The following is a 17,898-nucleotide window of genomic DNA, read 5'->3' as shown; positions in this document are numbered from 1 at the left end:
ATAATTCCTGGAGTATTTGATCTGATAAAGGAGATACATCTGTGTTGGCTAAATATATTGTAAGTCACTAGAACTACAACTTACAAAATGGGAATTTTAGGCAACGGTGTAGTGAGATAAATCTCTTCTCTCAGCACTAGGGGAGGCTGCCTTCTTACCGCAGGTGGCTACAACAGAGACCTAACTGAAATTGACAAATGGGTAGTTCTCTGAATCAATTCCTCTTTTTTCAGGAATCATTATACTCTAAAAACAACTAATTGAGAATCAACAAAAGGTATCTATTGCTATGATACTACTGGTGGCTTAGAAATTGATGTAAGAACAACTTCTAGGACAGCAGTTACAACTTGATTTGTGTGATTGAGAATAAGAGCCCATAGTCTCTTGCGATCAATCCTCTTTGAATAAAGGACAAATGACTAATTAGACACAAAGTCTCTTATCAACTACTCAATTGAAAATGGTGTACTAAGAATTAAAACACAAAGTCTTCAACTCTTCATACTTGCAGCCACTATTAACTAAAATAATCATGTTTCCTAAAGCTCTCAAATGCCTCATAAAGAGAGAAGTAACAAAGGTGAACTAATCAATGCAACATAAGAAACAAAGTTGATTCCAAGCCTTACAACACAAAGTTTGGTAGAACTTGCTTCTTTATTCACTTCTGAAATTTACAACAAGAAATACAAAGCCGTCAAGTTACAAGCGCAACATTCTCCTATAAAGCAAAAAGATGATTAATTACAACGAGCTTTCGCCTTTATATAGGAAAATAGGAGAGAGAAAAGTGGAGGGAAAAGAGGAACTCCTCAACCACTTTCACTTATTCTCTAACAAACTCCTAACTAACTAATTCGACTTATTCAAAATTACATGCCTAATGCAATTGCAATTTGATTACATGAGCTGATTGTACAGTGACATGTTATCGTGTGCTTATAACATAATTGCTCTTTACATGTAATCTTTGTCATCCTACTCTAAAATATATGGAAAATTGAAATGTTCATGGATTCTCAATTATCTTTGCAAATTTCTATAGTGAGTTATGCACAACTTCAACATCAGGGTCACCAGTGTATTCAAAAACCATTGTGATCTTTCAATATGTACTTGTTGCTTCGGAAACTTGTTTGATAGAAACTTCCTTTTTGCTCTGTAGTTCATGTAGTGAACACTTCTAGCTTGCAAATGCATTCATCACACTGATATTGAAATCATCTACTTCGAGCTGTAAGTGAATTGCTTTAGTGAACCCTATAAGAATATCCTCTTCATTCTTGAGTTCATTGTTCTTAGTGATAAATCCACCTGACAGTTTCTTGTAACATTCACTGATCATGTCTTCTTGCTCATTAATCTTTATTATTGTTGCATTTGCATCTTTCGTGAGTTGTTGCAAAACTTGTTCCTTGTTAATCATCAGGTGCTTGTAATCTTGATACGTCTCAATAGATGAGATAACTTCATAATCACACAAGGCATCCAAATCATACTCCATCATGCTTTTCCAAGCACCAACGTCTCCATCCAGCAACGCTAATTGTGGTTTAAGTGATTCTTGAATATCACTTAATTTGACAGTAGCTTCCTTTCCTTTCCTTAGCATCCTGTAGATTTCTCGAATGATCTGAACACCCTATGATTGCATATTGGCAGCCCACTTATCTACAATTTGCACCTTTCTTTTGATTCTTTTTGTAAACTTGGAGGAAGCATGTTCAACACTTGAAGAAGATTTCTATATCTCTTCAATTGTTTTCAAAAGATATACATTCTCTCTTTTAGCATATTTTTCTTTTCCCACAACCTGTAATTTTTCAGAACTAACGAGTCAAGTGCATTTTGAGCATCTTGTTTGCAGCCCAAACGTGTTTTTTTGCCAAGTTCAATCCTGGAAAACTTGTAATCAGCGTGTTGCAATTCTTCTGCTCGTTTTTGAACAAGAGGTTCAGCAACTTCTACATACTTCATGTTATCTTCCACCACAACTCGAGATACTCTCTTAGTTTTTTTGTTCTTTGAAACCCTTGGCTTGGCAACTTGCCAATCAAACTCCTTAGGTGAGATTTCTTCTTTCTTTCTCTTTTGCATGATGCTCAACCATGGAGGAAGGTTGAAAGAAGATGTGCCAGCTGAAGTAGTAGTCACAATGGTTAACTCTAGATTGTCTTGCATGATAGTGGAGACTATAGTGGGTGCCTCAGTCTAAATAGTTGTAGGGGTAGGATTGTTATGTGTAACTTTAGTCATGAATTGCTGAAACTGAGCCTGAAGTTATGTCGAGCAAGGCCGTAGACCGAGTAGTAGCAGAAGGGATTGACAAGGAATATGTATCAAACACACTCTCATAGTCATACTGATCTCCTCTTGTTTCCAAGGTAGGTGCAGCCGAGGACAGGCAATTCTGGAGTTGTTGTCAAAGCTTTTGTAGAAAATGAGTCTGGTCAACATATTGTTACTCTTAGAAATGACATTGGGGAGAGATTTATTCCTTTCCCTTCTCCCATTTCTATGACTGTGGCACAAAACCTCAATTAACAACACCCCATGACCCTCAACAAAATGGTATTGTTGAGTGTAGAAATGACTCAATTACTTAAATGGCCTGGTCTATGCTTGAATGCAAGAGTATTCCAAAGAAATTTTGGGCTGTGGCAGTCAATATTGTTGTCTATCTTCAAAACTACTGTCCTACAATGACTGTCAGAAAGAAGACTTTAGAAGAAGTCTGGTTAGGCCGTAAGCCCCAAATCAGTCATCTTAAACTTTTTGGCTCCACTGCTTTTGTCTGGATTCCTGATGTTAAACACAACAAGTTAGATGCCAAGAGCCAAGATTTCCTGCTAACCGGTTACATTGATAATCACAACACCTAACTATTGGTTGACATAGAGATCAATCATCTCATCTCATCTCATCTTCAGTTGGATGTGGCCTTGACGAGGAACAAGGGCCATTTCAGCTCTCTCCTCCAATTATGTATTCAGAGGGCTAAAGTCTTAGGGCTCAAGACATGGGCACCCACCTTCCATTAGGTCCACCTGATGGGAGAGGTTCGGTTGAAAAGTCTCCAACTATTCCTGTTCCTGCCTCTTCACAAATTCTTTCTCCCTCAGGATCACCTAGATATGCAACTACAGCACTTGATTTTTCATTGGATTCAACTGATCTTCTGTTCGATAATGATTTCATTGCACCTCTTGCTACTAATGTTGGCACTCCTACTCTCCAGCCTAGATGGTGGGCTAAGACGATTGGCAATCTTCATAATGATGAGCTCATCAAGGGTAAAACTGCTTGGAAGAAGAGCAAACCTTCTAATTATGTAAATTTTTCTCATGCCCAACATTCACAGTGTGTATAAGCCTGAAATGACTCAAGTTCAAGGGCATTGGCATTTTGTCCATTGCTCGTTGCATCTCGTTCTCTAAGGTAAAGCGTGCTTTTCAGTCTCATCTAGTTTTTTCAACTTCATTTTTCTTAGCTTGAAAAATGGGTGGTGGTTTGTTGCCAGGTCCAGCATACGTTGGCTGCTGCAGCCGTTGCTGATTCCGTGCACATTCTTCCCCCAGCTGTCTCACTTAACTCTGCACCAGATGAACAAGGTATTCTTCCCCCGCCTAAAGCATTTGGAGGATTGTATATGTATTTATGCTCTAATAGGAACGAGGTAGGGGCAATCAATACTTATGAAGAACTGAACATTTTTGGTCTCTGGTGGGCTTATTGTGTCATGAGTGGGGGTCACTGTAAAATATTCTAAATGGGTCTTATATAAATCTCTGTTAAATTTTTCCATGCTGGACATATAACCTCGTGATGGACATGAGGAATATATTGCAAAGTGTGTTGTTCCCACTCATCTGCCTTTCAACTCACTAACCTTTGTAGCAAGCCAAATCTGAAAATGTACTAATCGACCAAATAGGGCAGCCACAGATCACTGTAGCATGGATGAAGAAAAGATCACCAATCAATAGATTAACAGCTGCCATATCATACCAACTCGGTGTCAAAACTCTAGCTGGGATGTAGGAGCTTTCAGTATGCATTGAAGACAACTCCTTTTCTGCATCACCAAAATTATTATAAATCAAATCTACATCTCCATCAATGAAATGATCACCATTACATGTAGTTTTAGAACTAGTATCACTCGTTTGATCTTTATCCACATGATAATGTGAAGCTGTATAACTGCTGATATAAAAATAAGAATTCTCGTAGTTAACTTCTTGCTGGTCCTTAAGGTCTTTTTTGACATAATGTGTCTCATTTGGATAAGGTGAAGTGGATATATTATTTTCTCCCTCAATTTCACCAAGGGTAAAACATGATATAAATTATCCAACACAGATACAGAGATTTAATGGTAACATGTCCCCTGCGATCACAATGGTTTATTCATTATAGGGGGGATGCGGAATAAGGAGGAGTGGGCAACATAGGACGTGATAAGCCGCGCAATAAGCAATAAGGTAGAAAGCACAAACAACGAACAGAGGAGAAGACATGCTAAAGACAACAAGAGATTGATGATGTATCATCCTAATCCAATGGCAGTGTGTGGAACACCAGTCTTCTAACCAAGGTTATAGCAACAACAGTGAGTTGCATGAGTGTCAATGATCATAAAGAAACCAATTAACATAGTTGATGAGAGGAAGGCATCAAAAAATTAGGAAGAGGTAATTCACAGCTAATGATTTCAGCATATGGGTTGAAGAATCCCAATCATCATTTTATATGCCATGTCAATAACAAATGAACAATACAATCAGTAGGATCAGCGATGAAATTATGTCCGACACATATCTTGCTTAGCAGACATATATCAGATGGGAGTTTATTCTATTCAAAAAAGATTGTAGAGCATAGAATCATTAGTCGGATTCCCATGGCCATCTCCATTTGTCAAGCCCATTCAAATAAATAAGTTGTATAATTCCTGGAGTATTTGATCTGATAAAGGAGTCACATCTGTGTTGGCTAAATATTTTGTAAGTCACTAGAACTACAACTTACAAAATGAGAATTCTAGGCAATGGTGTAGTGAGATAAATCTCTCCTCTCAGCACTAGGGGAGGCTCCCTTCTTACTGTAGGTGGCTACAACAGAGACCTAACTGAAATTGACAAATGGGTAGTTCTCTGAATCAATTCCTCTTTTTTCAGGAATGATTATACTCTAACAACAACTACTTGAGAATCAACAAAAGGTATCTATTGCTATGATACTACTGGTGGCTTAGAAATTGATGTAAGAACAACTTCTAGGACAGCAGTTACAACTTGATTTGTGTGATTGAGAATAAGACCCATAGTCTCTTGCTATGATCCTCGAATAAAGGACAAATGACTAATTAGACACAAAGTCTCTTATCAACTACTTAGTTTAAAATGGTGTACTAAGAATTAAAACACGAAGTCTTTTAACTCTTTGTACTTGAGCCACTATTAACTAAAATAATCATGTTTTTTAAAGCTCAAAGTCTCCAAGAACAACACCAAATGCTCAAATGTCTCATAAAGAGAGAAGTAACAAAGATGAACTAATCAATGCAACATAATAAACAAAGTTTGATTCCAGGCCTTACAACACAAAGTTTGGAAGAACTTGCTTTTTTAATCACTTTTGAAATTTGCAACAAGAAATACAAAGCCTTCAAGTTACAAGCCCAACCTTCTCCTATAAAGCAAAAATATTATTAATTACAACGAGCTCTCTCCTTTATATAGGAAAATAAGAGAGAGAAAAGTGGAGGGAAAAGAGGAACTTCTCAACCACTTTGACTTATTCTCTAACAAACTCCTAACAAACTAATTCGACTTATTCAAAATTGCATGCCTAATGTGATTGCAATTTGACTACATGAGCTGATTGTACAGTGACGTTATTGTGTGCTTACAACATAATTGCTCTTTACATGTAATCTTTGTCATCGTACTCTAAAGTATATAGAAAATTGAAATGTTCACAGAGTCTCAATTATCTTTGCAAATTTCTATAGTGAGTTACGCACAACTTCAGCATCAGGCTCACTGATGTATTCAAAAACCATTGTGATCTTTCAATATGTACTTGTTGCTTCGAAAACTTCTTTCATAGAAACTTCCTTTTTTCTCTGTAGTTCATGTAGTGAACACTACTAGCTTGCAAATGCATTCATCACATTGATATTGAAATCATCCGCTTCGAGCTGTAAGTGTATTGCTTTAGTGAACCCTATAAGAATATCCTCTTCTTTCTTGAGTTCATTGTTCTCAGTGATAACTCCACCTGACAGTTTCTTATAACATTCATTGATCATGTCTTCTTGCTCATTAATCTTTATTATTGCTGCCTTTGCATCTTTCATGAGTTGTTGCAAAACTTATTCCTTGTTAATCATTAGGTGCTTGTAATCTTGATACATCTCAATAGATGAGATAACTTCATAATCACACAAGGGATCCAAATCAAACTCCATAATGCTTTTCCAAGCACCAACGTCTCCATCTAGTAACTCTAATTGTGGTTTAAGTGATTCTTGAATATCACTTAATTTAACAGTAGCTTCCTTTCCTTTCCTTAGCATCCTATAGATATTTCGAATGATCTGAACACCCTATGATTGAATATTGGCAGCCCACTTATCTACAACTTGCAGCTTTCTTTTGATTCTTTTTGTATACTTGGAGGAAGCATGTCCAACACTTGAAGAAGATTTCTATATCTCTTCAATTGTTTTCAAAAGATATACATTCTCTCTTTTAGCATATTTTTCTTTTCCCACAACCTGTAATTTTTTAGAACTAATGAGTCAAGTGCATTTTGAGTATCTTGTTTGCAGCCCAAATGTGTTTTTTTGCCAAGTTCAATCCTGGAAAACTTGTAATCAGCGTGTTTCATTTCTTCTGCTCGTTTTTGAACAAGAGGTTCAGCAACTTCTACATACTTCATGTCGTTATCTTCCACCACAACTCGAGATACTGTCTTATCTTTTTTGTTCTTTGAAACCCTTGGCTTGGCAACTTGCCAGTCAAATTCCTCAGGTGAGATTTCTTCTTTCTTTCTCTTCTGCATGATGGTTCTCAACCATGGAGGAAGGTTGAAAGAAGATGTGCCAGCTGAAGTAGTAGTCACCATGGTTAGCTCTAGATTGTCTTGCATGATAGTGGTGACTATAGTGGGTGCCTCAGTCTAAATGGTTGTAGGGGTAGGATTGCTATGTGTAACTTTAGTCATGAATTGCTGAAACTGAGCCTGAAGTTATGTCGAGCAAGGCCGTAGACTGAGTACTAGCAGAAGGGATTGACAAGGAATATGTATCAAACATGCTCTCATAGTCATACTGATCTCGTCTTGTTTCCAAGGTAGGTGCAGCCAAGGACACAAGCAATTTTGGAGTTGTTGTCAAAGCTTTTGTAGAAAATGAGTCTGGTCAACATATTGTTACTCTTAGAAATGACATTTGGGGAGAGATTTATTCCTTTCCCTTCTCCCATTTCTATGACTGTGGCACAAAACCTCAATTAACAACACCCCATGACCCTCAACAAAATGGTATTGTTGAGTGTAGAAACGACTCAATTACTTAAATGGCCCAGTCTATGCTTGAACGCAAGAGTATTCCAAAGAAATTTTGGGCTGTGGCAGTCAACATTGTTGTCTATCTTCAAAACAATTGTCCTACAATGACTGTCAGAAAGAAGACTTTAGAAGAAGTCTGGTTAGGCCGTAAGCCCTAAATCAGTCATCTTAAACTTTTTGGCTCCACTGCTTTTGTCTGGATTCTTGACGTTAAACACACCAAGTTAGATGCCAAGAGCCAAGATTTCGTGCTAACCGGTTATATTGATAATCACAACACCTATCTATTGGTTGACATAGAGATCAATCATCTCATCTCATCTCATCTTCAATTGGATGTGGCCTTGATGAGGAACAAGGGCCATTTCAGCTCTCTTCTCCAATTATGTATTCAGAGTGCTAGAGTCTTAGGGCAGACAGGGGCACCCACCTTCCATTAGGTCCACTTGATGGGAGAACTTTGGTTGAAAAGTCTCCAACTATTCCTGTTCCTGCCTCTTCACAAATTCTTTCTTCTTCAGGATCACCTAGATATGCAACTAGACCACCTGATTTTTCATTGGATTCAAATAATTTTCTGTTCGATAATGATTTCATTGCACCTTTTGCTACTAATGTTGGCACTCCTACTCTCCGGCCTAGATGGTGGGCTAAGACGATTGACAATCTTCATAATGATGAACTCATCAAGGGTAAAACTGCTTGGAATAAGAGCAAACCTTCTAATTATGTAAATTTTTCTCATGCCCAACATTTACAGTGTGTATAAGCCTTAAACATACACTTAGGCTAAAGGGATACCTGAGTGGAAAGAAGCTATGAAGTTTGAGCATCATAGTCTATTGAAAAATAACATTTGGGTTTTTCCAAATTTGCCTTTAGGAAAGAAATCCATTAGATGTAAATGGGTCTACAAAGTCAAATACAAGGCTAATGGTACTTTAGAATAGTACAAGGTTCATCTCGTTGCCAAAGGATTCTCTTAGTGTGAAGGAATAGATTATGAGGAGAACTTTGCTTTGACAACAAAGATGGGCAGCATCATATTAGTCCTAGCCATGATAGCTCGGTTTGGCTGGAAAGTTCATCAAATGGACATCAAGAGTGCTTTCCTCAATGGTGATTTACAGTAAGAGTTATACATGTCGCAAGCTCTAAGAATCAAGGTTGTCAGTAAAGAACACTAGGTACTCAAATTGGTGAAAGCACTCTATGGCCTCAAACATGCTCCTTGGGCATGGTACATGAAAATTGATAAGTACCTCATAGATCAATGTCTCTAGAGGAGTCCTAGCTCAAATATGTATTTCAAGACTATTGGTAGTGACATCATCGCTCTAGTATTTATGTTGATGATTAGCATCACTAGTAGTTCGCCATCTTTGATTCATGAAACCAAACAATTTTTTTATGTCTTTTAACATGATTGGCGATCTTCATAATGATGAGCCCATCAAGGGTAAAGCTACTTGGAAGAAGAGCAAGCCTTCTAATTATATAAATTTTTTTCTTTCCCTACATTCATAGTGTGTATGCGCCTCAAACATACACAAAAGCAAAAGAGATGCTTTAGTGGGAAGAAGCTATAAAGTTTGAGCATCATAGTTTGTTGAAAAATAACATTTTGGTTTTGTTAGATGTGCCTTCAGGAAAGAAATCCATCGTATGTAAATGAGTCTACATAGTCAAATACAAACGTTACTTTAGATAAGTACAAGGTTCGTCTCATTGCCAAAGGATTCTCTCAGTGTGAAGGAATTGATTATGAGAACTTTGCTTTGACAACAAAGATGGGCACCATCATGTTAGTCCTAACCATGATAGCTTAGTGTGGCAGGAAGTTTCATCAAATGGACATCAAGAGTGCCTTCCTCAATGGTGACTTATAGGAAGAGGTATACATTGCACGGCCTCCAAGACTCAAAGTTGTCAGTAAAGAACACCAGGTACTCACATTGGTGACCAGGTACTCACATTGGTGAAAGCACTCCATGGTCTCAAATGGGCTTCTTGGGCACGGTACATGAAAATTGATATGTACCTCATAGATTAAGGTCTCTAGAGGAGTCCTTCTAACTTAAATCTATATTTCAAGACTATTGGTAGTGACATCATCCTTCTGGTTTTTATGTTGATGATCTAATCATCAATTTAGCAGTTCATCTTTGATTCACAAAATCAAACAATAGTTTTACTAGTCTTTTAACATGACTAACCTTGGGCTTTTCCACTATAGCCCAGGTGTTGAGGTTTTGCATTAGTTGCGTGGCGTCTTCATCTCTCAGCCTAAGTAGCATGGGGTTTGCTAGATGAATTCAGAATGTAGGACTACAAACTTGCATCTACAACTATGGAGTTTGGTCTGAAGTTGTCTGCCAAATCTGGCTCTCTTGTTGAGAATGAGCCTGCATTTATGAGTGGGCATTTGATCTATCTCACTGCCTCTAGACCTATTCTGAGCTTTGCAATTAGTTACACATCCCGCTTCATGGAAACTCCTACTTCCAATCATTGGGGTGTAGTGAAGTGCATCCTGCTATATGTCATGGGCACTTCAAACTTTGGTATCCTTTATGGATGAACAAAAATTATAGACTCATCAGTTATTAGATTCGGATTGGGGAGGCTCTGCTGATGACAAAAAATTGACTTTGGGCTATGTTTTCCAGTTTGGGCATAGGCGCTATCACCTGGTCCAGTAAGAGTCAGTAGGCTGTATCTCTTTCGTCGATGGAAGCTAAATATCGGGAAACAATCAAAGCAGCTTGTGAGACAGTTTGATTTTGAAGGATGCATTCTGCTGTCTGTATGTTTCAGACAGGCCCTTCATCCCTCTTCTGCGAGAATCAAGGGGGGCTCAAACTTGCCAAAAATCCAGTCTTCCATGAGCACACCAAGCATATTGACATTCATTGATCTGTAGCTTTGCGGTATATTCCTACAATGAACCATACTGCAGATATTCTCACCAAGTCCTGCCTTCCAGATTTGTTTTTTAAGTTCAGGGGATCCTTGGCGTGGTTGACAGATTGACCATTAAGGTAGGGCATTCGAATAATTTCTTGTTTATTATTCATTTAATGGTCAATATTGTAAATCTGGTAAATATTAGAACGTTTCTAAAATTGTTCTTATTCTTTTGTTATTAGGATGTTTCTAATAACAACGGTTGGTTCGTAATAGAATGGTGTCTTTGAAAACAATAAATGAGCATCTTGCTCATTCATTAATTCATTCAATATTTTTATTTTACCAATTATCTGTCAAATGTTAATAAGATGATCAAAATAAATAAAGTATTTTGTCAAATTACAGTTGCAGTTTACAGATCTTGTATAGCTTTACGAGTCACAATAGATCTAATAGACAGCCATTCACGAATTGATCCTTTGAACAATTTGTAGATTACAATCCTTTGTGAACAATCTCACGACTTACAGAGATGTGTAGGATAAGAATACATGTTTCACTTGATGAGGCATGGGTGTGCCAACTGTGATCTCCCAATATATGGGTCTGCTGGTAGTTTGGCATGGCTTGTATGCTTAGATTAGTTTGGTAGTGAACTTGATTACACTTCTGCAATTAGGATTCACGGCAGCAATTCTCCCTCTTTGCTTTGACAGAGAATTGTGTCTCAGTTTGTAGGCACACTGTTGATCCGCAACAGTTTGTTGTTCCTTGGAGCTCTCACAATTGAGGTTTTCATCTCATTTCTGGACAAATTGTTGCAATTTGCAGAATTTGAACACTTGGTGATTGTCTAAAAGAAATCTGACTTCTCTTTAATACCCGATCGTTCAGTTCGACAAACTAAGAATCCCAAATAAAAATCATATTTGAGCTGGTGGCCAAAACTGGAGTGTCCAAGTTGGCCATAGGAAAACCATTAGTATTGTTAATTAATAACAATATTATTATATATATGTATTATTATTTGCTAGTGTTAAAAAATACTGTTGGGTGCTGCATGTCGGCCTCATGGGGTAGGGGACACTATAATCCTTTCACCCCAAGTTTTCTTCTGTGCAAGCAATTTCAAACTTGGATGCTCAAAATTTCTCCATTTCACCAAATACTCCGGAATGACCTTGTTCCTTTGCTTCTTTTCCCTCACATCTATGATTGCTTTGGGCTCCAAAATCAATTTCCCTTCATTGTCGAGTGGAGGCAGCTCTAAACTTGCAGTGATATGGTGTCCTAGTACGTTCTTGAGGCAGGGAATGTGAGTTTGTTTTGAATCCTGTTGTTTGTAGGCAATTCAGCTCTAACCCACCTCTCCAACCCTTTGCATGATCTTATGAAGCACATAAAATTTTGTTTTAGTTTCTCTGCACCACTCTCCAGAAGTCTAGACTATCTATACAGTTGTGACCTTAGGAAAACCAAATCTACAACTTAGTCCTTTTTAGTCAGTGGTGATCAACACACGTCTTTTGCTGATATTGGGCCTGCTATAATTTCACTTTTAGTGCATTCAAACTGTCCATTCTATGCTGTACCAAATCCTTTTTCCCCGAGAACTCTAGTATCCTTAAGAATCAAGTCCACAAATGACAATGCCTCACAACCATATAATGCTCTGAAAGGAGGCATACCTATCGAGAAGTGATGAGTGGAAATGTAACAGTACTCTCCATGATGAAGCCACTTCTCCCATGCTGTTTGCTGCCTTGTAACAATATGTTTGAGATATCCTTAAAGTTCTATATGGGGGTGATAGCTGTTGAATTATCAGGATCGCTGCAACTGTACTAACATTGCCATTGTTATAGGTGTGTTCGAAATGCAGATTTGAATCTCATAAATATGAGAGGAGACATGTCTCTATGGTTTATTCATCATTTAATTAATAATACTATATTAACAAAAATAATAATATGTATAACAATATATATAATTATATTATATATATAATATAATAAATAAATTATATATATATATATATATACATATATACATATATACATATATACATACACATATACATATACAATAATTTATATTATTTAACATGGATAAGTATATATAGGAAATGATCATTTACCAATAATAGTAATGTATCTTAGATCGAATCAATCCAATTGAAGCTACAACCTTAACACTCCCTCTTAGCTAGGGAGGATTTGTAGAACACATTATGCTCTCAAGTATATGAAGAGATATCATCTCAATATGATATTCCTGAAATGGTATATTTAAGGATATCAACATAAGTCCATCAACCTAGATGTTATCTTTCAATATAATCCGAAGTATGATTCAACAAAAAATATCAATCATATGATATTTATCATATGTATATTCTTTTGGTATGTGCATTGGCATCAAATCCTTGATGCCTACCAAAATAATATGTTATATGATTTATCTGATTTCCGACACTCAGGGACAACAACTTAGCAAGAAGTCACAATGTCATGGTCTCTATCATGACAAGTATCATGATTTCCGAGACTCCAGGACAACAACTTAATGAAGTCTGTCATGATAATAGGTCTACCATTTATAAGATCGTCACCTTCCAATGGTTACCTTTTGTTTATATATGTCGATGAAAGATTGCCACCTTTCATTACATATCATATGCGAAATAATAATCACCATGGACCAAGTCAAAGGGTGGTATAAGGGCTTTCACTGCAATTCTCTTTCATAGAGAAGAATGCATTACAAGGAATTTCACTTCAAACTTTTACCTTATAGAGAAGAGATCACACTTCAAATTTATCCCTTTGAACAACAATCCTGGGAAGTCAAGTCCTCTCGTTACTCTCTTAGAGCTCTGTTCGCCTAAGGATGCTTGTCAAACTCCTTCTGAAGCTGATATTGATCTTCTTGACTTTTTGGTGATCAGTCATTACTTCCTCACTATGTACATAGGAGTAGGCCCATCAAAATCATGCAGTCACAGACATGTATCTCTAGACTCCCTCTAAGTATCAATCTTCTAAGCTCTTTATCTAGTTTGATCATTAGATGACTAATGAATTCTAGATCGCAGCTTCTTTCGAGCTACTGTCATAAGATTGAGCCTGCACAATATTTTGGTAGCATGTGTAAAGTACCAACCTTCATTTCCTGCAAGAACATCTTCAGAGATAAAGAAAAAAAGATCAAGGCATATAAATCTTCTAGTATGTATAGAATTACAAATATGAGAGAGACTACAATGAATAAATAAATGTTATACTCAAATAGAAGAGTACCTATTTGCACATGAATGAAACATCTCCCCTATAAAGATGGTTCAAGTGGGAGTGGAACATTTTTTATCATTTCCCCCCCACGATGTGAACATCCCACTTTATTGTGAAACAATTTCACATCATATTCAAGTATGAAAAACGTCTTAGTTATTTTGTCAATACTAGAAGATAACGTCTTAGTTATTTTGTCAATGCTAGAAGATAACGTCTTAGTTATTTTGTCAATACTAGAAGATCACTCTAAAATATAGTCATACTTTGGTGCTAAAAGAATGTAATGTCCATTTTCTGGGGACATTAGAAATATTAAGGGGGTCATCTCTATAATATTAAAATTTACTAGGAGAGCTGAAACTTCATTAATTAAAAGTCAAATTAATATTCCAAGTGGGCAAAAGAGGATGAGGAAAGATAAGACGAAACTCATAAAAGAAATCGAAGGGTCATTGTTGCGAGAATAAAAGGAGAAGAGGCTCTTTCTTTTCTTATGCTTGATTTTGCTATTCAGTTCAATTTTATCTCTTGGAGAGTTTCAGAAAGCTTAAGCTTTCAGCCCGTGTGAGGACGTAGCCCCTCGTGCAGGCAAGCAGTGGATGCAAACCCATTCCCCGTGGAGATATCATCACAGGTGTCTCATTGAGCTTACAGGTTCTTATCCTCTCATTCCAATCCGACTGTTGAATTCTGTATTTAGGATTGGTTTTCTATGTATTGGTTATTGTATTGCTGTTGTATAATACAATAATGTTTAGTTGCCGGGTGTTATATTGCGGTTGTAAAAGGCAATATCATTGTTTAAGGATTTATAAGAGTTTCTGGTTTTATCATACTAGTTTGTAATTCATGGTTGCATGTTGATATTCTGAATGATATTGCGAAATAACGGGTCATATTTAAGAATCTTTTGGTTTATTATAGCACTGTGTCTCATTTTTGTGTATACCCGAATCTGAATGTTATATCTGAGAAAAGTGAATTAATTGGAAAATTCTATTGGTTTTTCGAATGTGCCGTAAATTATCTGCAAGGTTTTATTTTTAAGTGTATTGCTAATGGAAAACCAACAAATATCCTATTCGGGATATTACAGTGGTATCAGAGCCGGTGTATTCTGCCAACTTGTAGGGTTATCAATTTACAGGTTATGCGGTTTGAAGAAATCCTCTGCCTTTCAGTCACAATATTTTATAGATAAATTTTCTGGATTCCATGAGAAGGATTCTGAAAATTATATACATAAGAATTGTCAAAATTCTGGGAAACTTGATAAATTATTTACAAACATCTTTATAGGAGGCACAATCAGTATCAAGAGATTTTGTTAAAAAAAGAAAAAAAAAACAGACTCTGAGTGCATGTTGATGGTCAACATATTTGAGATCATTGAAGCAGCCAGTTGTATCTCCTTAAGTTGTGACGGCTTGGAGTAGTGCATAGCAGTTGGAAGTAGTTACGTTGGGAGTGTATGGTTGTGCAAATGTGGCAAGCAATTTTGCTACTGCTGTTCAAAGTGGGAACTCAAATGTTCATCCGGGGAGTGTCGTTCAGCACTGTACAAAGCTAAACTGGAACCATTGGCGTTTTGTTCTTTGAATTGAGCATGCTGAAGAAGAATCAACACTAATATTGCAGGAAGAGGTTATACGCAGGTCAGATATTGGTGAATATCTCACGGGTTGTGGAAGATTTTGGGTTCTACAAATAAAAGTGAAACATCATTGGAGAGCCGCAACAACAAACTATCACGTTGAACGACCTTTAGTATACGGGTCGGGTGCAGTGATGAAGGCTGGGAAACCATTCGAATGAAGGCATTTGACCTAACGCGAGTTACAGGAACCTTCAATTCAAGGGATTGAAAGAGACTTAGGGGTGTGAGTTGGAAGTGTTATCCCTGGGCTTGTTCAGTTCTGGGCGAATTCTTCTTCATCATTCGTTATTTGCGGGTCGCTTCATAGATCACAGAAGTTAGAGAAAGTTTTGAATGTAGCAAGGAGGTTCGAACTCATACGCACGACAGGCATAATCCCCTCATGGCATACACAGTGGTGTCTGAAATGATATAAAGCTAGGACGACATTGTAAAATTACAGTGCGTGGATTTAAAAAAAAAAAACACAAAATGCCTTAGCAGACTGATTGGGATTAGACTTTGAATCACTGCGGCAAGCAATAGTCCCTAGCATTCTGTGAGATCTTCGCATGAGACAGGAAAAAGCGGGCACAGGAGAAGAGTCTGGTCGTGCTGTTCTAAGTAGAAGATATCACCATACGAGTTCCGGTTGAGAGCATAAACCATTTTTCATGGCCGCGGCTAACTTGAAGAAGGTGAGGTTAATATCACATTTGGACTGAGGTCGTAGCAGGAGATAGTAACAGTTCGAACGTGTCTTCATACTTGTGGGCAATGAACAACTTAAAGGTGGTTGGGAAAAAGAACCACCGTTGGCAAGAAAACAAATAATAATATTGTTGTTGCCATTATTGGCAAAGAAGATGTGTGCCCAAGAAATGAAAGTCGTTAGTCTAAAGTGAGGAAGTTGACGAGGATTTTTGTCTTGTGTGTTTTCTTTTTGGGCGTTGGTTCGACATCTGTCGTGGATAGCGCTTCTAAACGGCTGGCAAGTCTTATTTTGGCCTCCCCGCATCAGAGTGCTAACCATAGTGTTTGAAAGAAGACAAGTTTTCATTCGGACATGGTCACTTTACCCGGAATTGGAAATACGTGGCTCCACTGAACAACAGAAAGTCGTAACAAATACTGATGCTTTCCTTCCATTTTCGATAATAATGACGAATTTTAGTGGAAGATGAAGCGTCGAGGTTATAATATTTTTTGGTGCTGATACATATCAGGAAGGGAATTGACGGATTCTTGTTTCCTAAATTCCCGTAACGACTGACAGTGGAAGGACACTTTAGGCAAGGTATTTATTCGCCAATTGGGAGTTACTCAACGACAATGATGATAAACTTCAATCTGCAAGAACCTTGTCATAAGCTTGAGCGGACTCCGGGAAGTTTGATTCTATTTTAGACGAAAATTTGTAATTGGCTGGCTGTTGACTGGGCACATGTAAAAACACTCTGGGAGCTAAGTAAAGAAAGTTATGAACTTTTGTGAATAAAAGGCGGTGGCCACTGCAATTTGGAGTTGTATCCTGAGTATAAACAACATATGTGCAAGTTTATCAAAGCAATGGAGAATGTAGAGACTGAAACTAATCGAGGACATGACCATCCAAAAACAGCAGCGTCCAAAATGTATCATGTGCTTGAAGTGTAGATAAACACCTGCCATTTGTTCTCTTTTGAATTAACAGAGACAAATTAAAGGAAAAGAAAGACAAATCCGTCCATTTCTATTTTCTGTCTCATATTGCTTGGACTAGAGGATTTTCAATTTGTCATACAGGGAACTGCTGATAATGTTGTCGACTGAGCATGAGAACAGGTTCGGGCAATTCTTTTAGATCCATCTTGTTCTGGTTCAGGAACGACATTGCAGTGTTGGATCATCTGCTTCCCTCTTATTTTTGCTGGTCATGGCAAGGATGGTACAGAAGTGAAAGTGACTAATTAAATTTTGCAACCTTTCAAAAGAAGGCACTTATGCATGCTCTCTTCTTGCCAAGTGTTGAAGAAATTGTTTATAGTACGTGCTCCATTCATCAGATATAGAATGAGGATGTTATCAGTTCTGTTTTCCCCCTTACAATTTTCACTTGGAAATACCATTTCCTGATTAGGCACACAGAGGTCTTCCAGTTTTTGAAGAAGCTAAATACCTCCTCAGAACAGAGGGAACTGGCTTGAGTACCAGAATAGTTCTGCAGTCAAAGCTCATTTAGTTCATCGGAAGATGTGATTGAAACAAGTACTTCACATTCCGAACTGGTGTCAAGGCAAAGTCATTAAGCTCGCATGACATCAAGAGAAGCCAATAACAGAGATGGCAATCCAACTGTCCAGGGGACCACAGTTGGAAGGCAGTCTGAGGCTATTTGAGCTATACATTTTCAGCATTGGTTGTGCCACCCATACTGGCCGAGCTATTTTTTTTGGGGTTCAACGTGAAGCTGTTAGGCTTTGTGAACAGGGTGTTGGG

General features: G+C 37.5%; 1 protein-coding gene across 5 annotated transcripts in view; it reads left to right on the top strand.

Moving 5' to 3' along the window:
- The window catches only part of LOC149539632 (uncharacterized), a 135,012-nt gene that overhangs the window by 12,614 nt on the left and 104,500 nt on the right, over positions 1-17,898 (top strand). For 2 of the 5 annotated variants that reach the window (XM_089800870.1, XM_089800869.1), the window contains exons 1-2: positions 3,316-3,441; positions 3,524-3,614. The exons of 1 other annotated variant lie outside the window; for it this stretch is intronic. Coding sequence is in view for 1 of the 4 variants with exons in the window: in XM_089800866.1 (XP_089656992.1) it covers positions 3,524-3,614 (91 nt within the window). In the remaining 3 variants the exon portion in view is untranslated. Of the gene's footprint in view, positions 1-3,315; positions 3,442-3,523; positions 3,615-17,898 lie in introns of those variants that run through there. 2 more of the 5 variants (XM_089800866.1, XM_089800867.1) reach the window with 1 other exon arrangement.

Source organism: Cupressus sempervirens, chromosome 9, assembly GCF_028749045.1.
Source record: "Cupressus sempervirens isolate cs-2001-9-10 chromosome 9, ASM2874904v1, whole genome shotgun sequence".
In the NCBI taxonomy this organism is placed as follows: Eukaryota; Viridiplantae; Streptophyta; class Pinopsida; order Cupressales; family Cupressaceae; genus Cupressus; species Cupressus sempervirens.
The sequence above is the reverse complement of the archived record's forward strand: the minus strand, read 5'-3'. Positions and strand labels throughout refer to the sequence as shown.